Source organism: Nannobrachium achirus, assembly GCF_963921795.1.
Source record: "Nannobrachium achirus genome assembly, chromosome: 21".
NCBI lineage: Eukaryota > Metazoa > Chordata > Actinopteri > Myctophiformes > Myctophidae > Nannobrachium > Nannobrachium achirus.
This window is the reverse complement of record NC_137828.1, coordinates 49,762,523-49,772,522: the sequence shown is the minus strand read 5'-3', so window position 1 is coordinate 49,772,522 and position 10,000 is coordinate 49,762,523. Positions and strand designations below refer to the sequence as shown.

At 45.8% G+C, this 10,000-nt stretch overlaps 1 protein-coding gene across 1 annotated transcript in view; it reads left to right on the top strand.

Annotated features, from left to right (window-relative positions):
* The window catches only part of cubn (cubilin (intrinsic factor-cobalamin receptor)), a gene marked incomplete at both ends in the record, with an annotated part of 82,388 nt that overhangs the window by 36,433 nt on the left and 35,955 nt on the right, over window positions 1-10,000 (top strand). The window contains 9 exons of the mRNA XM_080751815.1: window positions 1,240-1,421; window positions 2,070-2,238; window positions 2,447-2,628; window positions 5,746-5,902; window positions 6,245-6,361; window positions 6,676-6,786; window positions 8,327-8,455; window positions 8,668-8,800; window positions 9,691-9,896. Of these exons, the coding sequence (XP_080607941.1) occupies window positions 1,240-1,421; window positions 2,070-2,238; window positions 2,447-2,628; window positions 5,746-5,902; window positions 6,245-6,361; window positions 6,676-6,786; window positions 8,327-8,455; window positions 8,668-8,800; window positions 9,691-9,896 (1,386 nt within the window). The remainder of the gene's footprint in view (window positions 1-1,239; window positions 1,422-2,069; window positions 2,239-2,446; window positions 2,629-5,745; window positions 5,903-6,244; window positions 6,362-6,675; window positions 6,787-8,326; window positions 8,456-8,667; window positions 8,801-9,690; window positions 9,897-10,000) is intronic.

The following is a 10,000-nucleotide window of genomic DNA, read 5'->3' as shown; positions in this document are numbered from 1 at the left end:
ATATTGCAGAACGTCTTGTGTTGTTTCTTTTCAGTGTAGGATAGATAGATAATAGACAGATAGACAGCCTCCTCTACGCAAGGCTTCTCCTCCCCTACTAATACAGACCGAATGACCCATCTCAGCACCGGCCTCGGTGGCTTGGCTGGCTAATCACACGATTTTCGCATAACGCTCCTTTCCTTACTTTTTTGTTGGCCGATAAAGTCTAGTTAATCATTGACCATGATGGAGGCGTGCCCTCTCAGGCGACCTTGAACCACGTGAGACGAGCAAGTGGTAGTGAGCGAGTCGCCGTGTCGAGTGTTGCGAAGGTCACATGAGCCGACTCAGCGCCGTTAGATGTTGTAAACCAGGGGGTCCAGAATAGTAAATATTGTTGTAACTGGGACTGGGACTCACTGTGACCGACTGCCGCTCAAAGGGACTAGCAGGTTGGGCTGCTGCATGTAAAGCTTTCAGCCAATCGAACGCAGGCAGGGTGGGGCTTGGCAGAATGGGGCTTGGCAGAATGGAGCTGCATTTCGCTATCATGCCACACATAAATGCGGCGGTGAGGGCGCAACTGCTGTTTTCATAGTCTTTTCAAGCTTATAACATTTTTGTTATACCCGAAAATTATGGAAATATGAACGTGGCTCGGCCCTAAGTAATGGAATGCCTACATTACCGTGAATGACTGCAAAGCCTTAAGGCGGCCATACACTACGCGATAATCGGGGCATTTAATTACCCTCCCGACAATCGGTATGCCTCCGACTGAAACGGGCCCGACTATCGGGCACGAATGTCGTCTAGGCGTGAGGTCTCACAGATCCACTCGGAGCCCAGCCGAGTGGCTCGGAGGACGGTCGGGGCCAGCCCGACTCTTTTCAAAAATGTTTGATATTTTCCTGGATCACTACTGGTCTTTTTCTCTCTCCATCTCTCCCTCTCCCTCTCACTCACTCTCACTCACACACACACACACGCGCACGCACGCACACACACACACACACACACACACACACACACACACACACACACACACACACACACACACACACACACACACACACACACACACACACACACACACACACACACACACACACATACACACACACACACACACACACAGACCTGGCCTTGCGGCCTGGCCGAGATAGCAAAGAGGCAACAGACAGAAATTGATAAAAAAAAGTGGCACAGATTCTGAGTGGCTTTCAAACGATTTGACTTGGTCGTGGTCGTTGACAGGTTGCGGTGGGGAGCTGTCCGGCCCCAGCGGCTCCTTCAACAGCCCGGGTTACCCTAACAGGTACCCAGACAACAGAGAGTGCCTCTGGCACATCACCACAGCCACCGGCAGCAGTATCACCATCACCATCCATGAGTTCAACGTGGAGTATCACCCGGACTGCAACTATGACGTGCTGGAGGTGAGACCCAGTGGTGGAAAGTAACTAAGTCATATACTCAAGTACTGTACTTAAGTACAATTTTGAGGTACTTTTACTTTACTGGAGTATTTACTATTTTCATCAATTTACTTCTACATCTCAGAGGCAAACATACTTTTTACTACCACTAATTGTTCATAAACTTTTGTTACTAGTTAGTTTGTGTTTTAATTATTATTACAACATACATTAACCATTTCAGCCATATTTAAACTTTTATACATAATTATCATACATTTTGAAATGGGACATTCTGCATAGTGTCTCTTACTGCCAATACTTTTGTACTTTTACTCAAGTCAATTTTGATTACCCACCTTTTACATCTAACTGAGTGTTTCTACATTTCAGTATTGCTACTTTATATTGAAGCTTGAAGATCTGGTATTTTCACTACTTTGGTGCGACGCTTTTGTATGAAGTAGGTCATTAAAAAACTAAACATAGAGACATGAGGTTTCAGCCCAACAGTGACGATTTACATAACCCATATCAAAATGGCTTAATGTGAGACGTGAAGTTATCGTTTTCCATCGCTAGTCTGCGCCTGCACTAAAGCATCATCCTCAGTTTGTGTCACCAACTGAACCTCCGCATACACCCTCTCTCTTGACCTTTGCCCTCTAGGTATTCGGTGGCCCTGACGTGACGGCCCCGCGGCTGGCCCAGCTGTGCACCACCACCACCAGCCCCATGCAGGTGTCCAGCACCGCCAACATGGTGACGGTGCGCTTCAAGTCCGACGCCTACGTCAGTGGAGGCGGGTTCAACGCCAGCTGGGTCGAGGCCCAGGGAGGTGTGTGGCTGGACCGCACACACACACACACACACACACACACACACACACACACACACACACACACACACACACAAAACACCTGGATTGTTGCATTGACTGCACATTTTGTGAAAAAAGAGAATCATTTCTCTCCTTTCCTCTCCTCTCCTCTCCTCTCCTCTCCTCTCCTCTCCTCTCCTCTCCTCTCCTCTCCTCTCCTCTCCAGGCTGTGGGGGGCCAGTAACTGCTCCTTACGGGGAGATCCACTCCCCCTTGTACCCCAACAACTATCCCCACAACGTGTACTGTTCCTGGGTCATCAGCGTGGACCCCGGCCACCGAGTGCTTTTTAACTTCACTGACCTGGATCTCGAGCCTCACTCCAGCTGCAACTGGGACTATGTGGCCGTAAGTGAAGCTTTTCTTTTTGTCGACTTTCATGCTTAGTCAAGAATGTTTTTTTTATTTTCTTCTGGTCACCATAAAGCAGTTATTACATAGAGCATCTCACCATTGCTCTACCAAGATCTTACTGCAGTGATTCTTTGCCGTGACTTTTTCATGTCAAGGACACCTCCAATTTAATTGCGACCGTAGGTCGCATTTACTACCAAAACCTCCCCGGGCTGTCTGTCTGTCAGTGAGTCAGTCCGTCACACTTTTGCCCTGCTCATATCTCCACAACCGTTGCCCCCATCCATGCCAAATTTGGCACACACACTCCTTGACTGCCAAACTACAACCTCAAAGGACCCCCGGAGCCCCAGGGACCCCCAGGTCCCTGGGGGACCCCCGGATGTAAAAAATGACCAAATGTGCTCACACGTCACACGTCACACTTTTTCCCTGCTTATATCTCCGCACCCGTTGACCCGATCCATGCCAGATTTTACACACACACTCCTTGCCTGCCAAACTACAACCTCCAAGGACCCCCGGAGCCCCAGGGACCCCCAGGTCCCTGGGGGACCCCCAGATGTAAAAAATGACCAAATGTGCAAAAATGACCAAATGACCACCCCAACGGGGCTGCTTACGGGGAATTCCCGGGGACCACCGACTCCTGGTGCTCCAGAACGGATGCAAAAGTGGTGGCGCCCCCAGTGGAGGACCCCCTGCCACTGCAGCGCACATAAAATGCCATAACTCGGGCTAGGAGCGTCCGGGAGAGCCGGGGCCGGTACCTATTCGTCCGCCAAGGCAACACAGAGACCCCACCCCTCATTTCTCACATGGCCCTATTCTAGCGCCACCTTCAGCCCGATTTTTAAAACAGATTTTTGGACACTGCTCCTACAGTGTTTGCCCTAAAATCACGAATATCACTACACAGCATGTCTACACTCATGTCATCAACATGGATCAGGAAGATTTGGGCAAAACACATTTTTGCCCTATTTGTGGAGATAAGCCACCTACGGTCGCTTATCTCCCGATTAGGGAGTCTTACTGGTATGTATTTGGCCACACACACACACACACACACACACACACACACACACACACCTGAAAATATCTTGTCCCAGGGACCCCCATATATGATTTTAAAAAGTTTACTTTTTTTATTTTATTTTTATTTTAGATATTGGTTTTATAAATGGCAGATCTACATTCTTGTGACCTTATAGTATAGATTGTCTGTTTTAACCGTACTTATAGAGTTAAAGTGGTTACAACTGACCTCGATCTAATATTCACCCATTTAGTTGGGGAACCCCTGGAGCCCCCTCAAGGACCCCTGGGGTTAACCGGACCCCACTTTGAGAACCTCACCGCCTCACTGACTCACACTTTATATCCTCTGATTCCAGTCCGTCGCCTCGTAACTCTGACACTGCACTCTGTGGCCAGCGGTTTCTCTCCTCACATCAGCAGCAGACGGTAGCTCATTGTATTGTGGTCAAAGGGACAGAAAGACTCACAGACAGAGTGTGAAGGGCTTCTGTGATGCATAACAAACCAGTACTGTCTTCAACCGTGTCCTCATCTCAGAGTGACATGACTCATGGCTCAGGGATAGAACTGCTTTTCAAAAAGAATCACGTCACATTGTTTATCTTGCATTGGAACGAATTCATTATTATCGAGTCTAAAAACAACAACATCACTTTATAGCCCTGTGGCCGATACATTGCTTTCTTCCAAAACTAGCGGTTCAGGCCACTACTCGGCCCTCACATCATGTCACCAATGACGCACTGTTGATCCGACCGATATGTTCGAGTCCTAGCGTCAGGGGCTTTGTCTGAGTACCCGTTGTACCCGTATCTTATCTGTCCTAATTGTGCCCATATATGGAGAACAATTCAATTCAAAGGAGCCTTATTGGCATGAGAAAACATACGTTTACATTGCCAAAGCAAGTGTCAAAATACAGTATAATAACACTATAAAAGCATAGGGTTGAGTCTGAGTGAGATGGCCGTGGTCCGCTGGCCTGCCAGCCAGTCCTCCCTTAAGCCTTATTTTAATATGGAAAAACATGATCCCTTCCGGTAACTTTAAACCCAATGTTTGTGTTCATTCTTATCGTTTCACAAGAGCCTGTATGTGTCACTTCTCGGCACAGACACACAACAGTTTGATAAGGTGGGAATTCCACTGGAATTGCAGACACAGATGGTTCTATGGACACCAGTTATTTACCTTGGCTGAATAAACAAGAGTTAATCGATTGGGTTACACATTGCAGCAGAGAAAGTTTTGCCAACAGAGAGAGAGAGAGAGAGAGAGAGAGAGAAGAGAGAGAGAGAAATGTATTAGCTGTTTCTGTATACTAAAATTTCTTTTTCTCAATAATGTAAATGGTCTGCAATGGTCTACTGTACTGTACTGTACAGTACTGTACTGTATAATGCCTTTTATCAAAGTGCGTTACATTCACCCATTCACACACATCATCATCATCATCATCCTTCGACTGTCGTCGAGATCCTAGATGCCACGTCTTTCCATCGGGTCCTGTCGGCCATTGCTGCTCCCAGTTCTTGGAATGCAAGTCCTGTGTCCCTGGAGATGGTGTCAGGATATGTATGAGGCCTGGTTCCTCTGGACGATTGGGGGAGCCGCCATAGCAGGATATCTGATATTACTTGATCCTTGGAACGGTAGCAGTGACCAGCAAAGATTGCTCTCCGACATTCACACACAAACAGACAGGACAGGCTGCAAGTCACCAACTTGGTCATCAGGAGCAGTTATCAGTCCAGGGTCTTGCTCAAGGGCACTTAAGTTTGAAGCCAGGAGGAGCTGGCTGTGGAACCGGGCGGGAACCTTCAGACTTCCGCACTACGCTTTGAACAATTGCTGCCCAATTATGTTAGAAATAGGGAACGTGATTTCAGTGCGTCTACATAAAGAATTTTAAATTGCCCTCACTCACAGGACTTTACTTTTATTTTCCATTATGACAATACTTACTTTGTCTCTCTTTTCATGCCTCTCTCTCTCTCTCTCTCTCTCTCCCTCTCTCTCTCTCTCTCTCTCTCTCTCTCTCTCTCTCTCTCTCTCTCTCTCTCTCTGTAGATCTATGACGGTCCAACATTGTCATCTCCTCTGTTGGCAAGTGTGTGTGGCTCCACCATCCCCCCTGCCATCACCTCCACCCAGAGCACCATCTACGTGCGCTTCCGTTCAGACTCCAGCAACGCTCACCGGGGCTTCAGCGCTCGCTTCTCTGAGAGTGGGTCTCCTCCAATATCGATCATATGTAAAATGTGTATTGAATGTATCAAAATCCATCTCTGCATAATATAACACAACTAGCAGTAAACAGTGAAACATTAATATATCACAGATGAATTAGCATCTTCCCTGTAAAAATATATAATAATAAAATAATAATAATAATAATTATATATATATAATATATATATATATAGATATACACACACACAATGCTGAACAATATAGTTATTGTTATCTGCTTATATGCTGCGTTGCTTTGCAACATTGTATCTTTTTTAGTTGTCAGAGAATTTGAAACATCATCTGAAACATATTTTCGTTTTCCCTTCGACTGCAGCATGTGGAGCCACCATCGTAACAGACGATGTGGGCGGGGCGATCGCGTCGCCACGTTACCCGGGCATGTACCCACACAATCAGAACTGCAGCTGGATCATCACCGCCCAGGAGCCATGTGAGTCGACCAATCATAATATCCGGATTTAATTTGGTGATTCAAGTTTCTTTATTAGGATAAACCCCTTGAGATGTGCCATCTCGTTTTAGAGGGGGTGACCTTACTGGGTTAAGGTACAAATATATACAGTATATAAATATATTTTTTGGCAACTCAATGTTAACTAAACTTTAAAATCATGCTAAAGATTATTCCTGTGAATCACAGTGACAAAGTGGGTCACAAAGCAGCAGATCAGTACATGGCTGTACATCAAACGTGTACAATGAATAATGCGTACATAACGCCACTCTCCTTCTCTCTCTGCACAGTCAACCATGTCACTCTGTCATTTACGGACTTTGATCTGGAGTCCCACCCCAACTGCAGCCACGACGCTGTGGAGGTCCTGGATGGGGACAACTACCAGGCACCTTCTATAGGTGTGTGCGTGTGTGTGTGTGTGTGTGTGTGTGTGTGTGTGTGTGTGTGTGTGTGTGTGTGTGTGTGTGTGTATGTGTGCGTGTGCGTGCGTGCGTGCGTGCATGCGTGCGTGCGTGCGTGCGCGTTTGTCTGTGTCTGGGTGTGTGCGGGTGCGGGGATGAGGATAGTCCTGCAAAGTGAGGAGGAGATTTGCTTACTAGGAAAGTAAAGGACTAGCTACATTTTAGCTGGCCCTTTAATTTTCAAGAAACTATTTTAAAGTTAACGCTTAGCTTCATCACAATCAGAATCAGCTTTATTGTCACATCACACGTTTACTGGTATAAAACAGTGTGTGGAAGTATGTGCCAGCTCTAATTGTTTTTGTTATTTCCAGAAGAAAAAGAAAAAAAAGTGTAGGGGGAGCAAGAAGGAAGAACAGGAACAAACATTGAACACTTAAGATATTTAGAACTACATAATGTATTATACCCAAAGCATGTATTTCCATCTTATCTGGCAAATGAGGTTAGACATAAGGCACATGAACATAGTAGTAGGTATACTATTACCAGTAAGACGCCTAAGGGCGACAATCGACCCTGGCGAGGTCGCGCCATATCTTGGCCATCTGGCCAGTGATGTATATCGGACCAGTTACCCATATATGGAGACCCCTCGTACCCATATATGGAGATCCATGTACTGTATATGGACGGAGATATGATGGAGTTATTCGTTATGTGAAAGTCCTATGAGGTCTATGACATCTGACATCATACATAATCCCTTTTATGCCCATATATGGAGATCCCTGTCTGTTGAACCAGCCACACAGATTTGGGCTGTCTTGGCCATCTGTCTTCGCCATATATGGATTAGTGTGGTATGTGGCCAATGTGGCCTCCAGGGCATTCCCATATGAAATCCTGTTAGATATTGCTTAATATTGATGACATCAGGGATCTCCATATATGGGCATAAAAGGGGATTATTTTATTGTGGTTCCCCTGACATCACAGTGATGTCAGAGCATGATGTCAGAGTCAAACTGAGCGTAACGGACGGACGGAGTCAAAATGTGCGGTTTCTCATACTAAACTGCGACTTTCGGTCGCAAACTAGTATATACCTACTAATACGTGATATTTAGACTTTAAGGTGCACAAAGAAATTGCCACACTGTACATGAGACATTTAGGGATTCATTATTTACAATGCGTTAGGACTTCTCTTATAGTGTCACTATCTTCCTAATTGTCCATGCTCACTGGACGATACAGTATACTTCATGGTAGGGGTGTACATGACTAGGGTTTTCAGCTAGTAGACCGGTAGTATATTTGTGAAACTTGCACATGATTAATTAATGCTGGTTTTATTATTAACTACTTTAATAAAAACAGGACAAAAATGATATAAGGGCATGCCCACAATATTGACAGGTTGAAAGTTGTTAATGTTGTCAAACATCTTTTATAGGCGCATTACTGCCACGTTGGGTTTAGCGTTCCGTTGAGTTTTGCCTGATGATTTCTGCTGATAACATTGTCCTGTCAGGTCGCTATTGTGGGAATCAGCTCCCTCATCCAGTCACATCATTCAGCAACGCCCTGGTGGTCAACTTTGTCTCTGACTACTCCGTGGCCAAGAAGGGTTTCAGAGCCACATACTCTGGGTCCACCTCAAGTAAGACTCTTCATTTGTCCCTTTGACTCAAATTATTACTTGAAACTGTAGACTTATCCAAATCCACAACACCACAATCTAACTGCACAGACATTCACCTGACTCCCTTCCCTTCCCTTCCCTTCCCCTTCCCTTCCCTTCCCTTCCCTTCCCTTCCCTTCCCTTCCCTTCCCTTCCCTCCCCTCCCCTCCTATCCTCTCCTCCTCCGTCAGGTTGTGGAGGAGACTTGGTCATGGAGAGCGGTGCATTCAACAGTCCCAACTACCCAGACTCGTACCCTCCCAACGTGGAGTGCGTCTGGACCATTACCAGCTCCCCAGGGAACCGTCTCCAGCTCTCATTCATGTTAGTTACCAACATATCTGCTCTCTGCAAATATGCAGGTGTGCTGGAAAATGTTAGACGCTGCTGTAGATCATAGAAGATTGTTAGGGAATGAAGAAAATACATGAATTCAACTAAACATAGAAATTGTGCACAAGCTAATAGTTTGTTTAGAGTTATTTATAAATCAGGACAATTCATCACAAAAATTAAATACACTGATAAAGAAAGTGGAACCGAATATAACATGGCCACTTCTACATTGAACTCAATGGACATTCTTTCCTCCAGATCAGTTCATACAATTCTATACCAGTAAGATGCCTACGCACCATGTCTTGGCCATCTGGCCAGTGATGTATATCGGATCAGTTACCCATATATGGAGACCCCTCTTATCCATAGATATTCACAGATATGGGCTTAATATTGATGACATTAGGGATCTCCATATATGGGCATAAAAGGGATTTGGTTCCCCTGGCATCACAGGGATCTCCATATCTCCATATATGGGCATAAAAGGGATTTGGTTCAACATATATCTGGCAATAAAAGGGATTTGGTACCGCTGACTTCACAGTGATGTCAGAGCGTGATGTCAAAGCGTGAGAGTCAATCAACAAAAAAGACAACCCATACAGACAGACAGATACGGTCAAGATGTGATGGTTCTTCTGATAGTAAACTGCAACCCACGGTCGCAATAATATAGAATCATCACCAGCTGCATGATATGGCTGACTCAGTAGCACTGCTGTTACACAGTAAAATCAGTGTTAATTTTACTCAGGTGAGAGTTAAATATAGCAGGAGGAGGGATCAAAGGCTGACGATGGACTTGCCCACAGGGACCATCAAGTCACACTTGTGAGCCTTGAGCGTTGTGTTGTATTTTCTGTCCCTTGTAGAAGGTTCCAGCTGGAGGGGAGTGCCGACTGCAACAATGACTACTTGGAGATCAGGGAGGGCAGCTCCACGGGGCCTCTGGTGGAGCGCTTCTGTGGCGGCTCCCTGCCGTCCAACTACACGTCCGTCATCGGCCACATCCTCTGGATCAAGTTCCGCTCCGACCACTCTGTCGCTGGATCCGGTTTCAGAGCAACCTTCTCACACTGTGAGTGTGTTTGTGTATTGATTTATTGGATGCTTCATTAACAAATGTGTTAACAGTACAGGTAGTACAGACAATGCTTATGCTAAAAGGAAAACACATGAAGG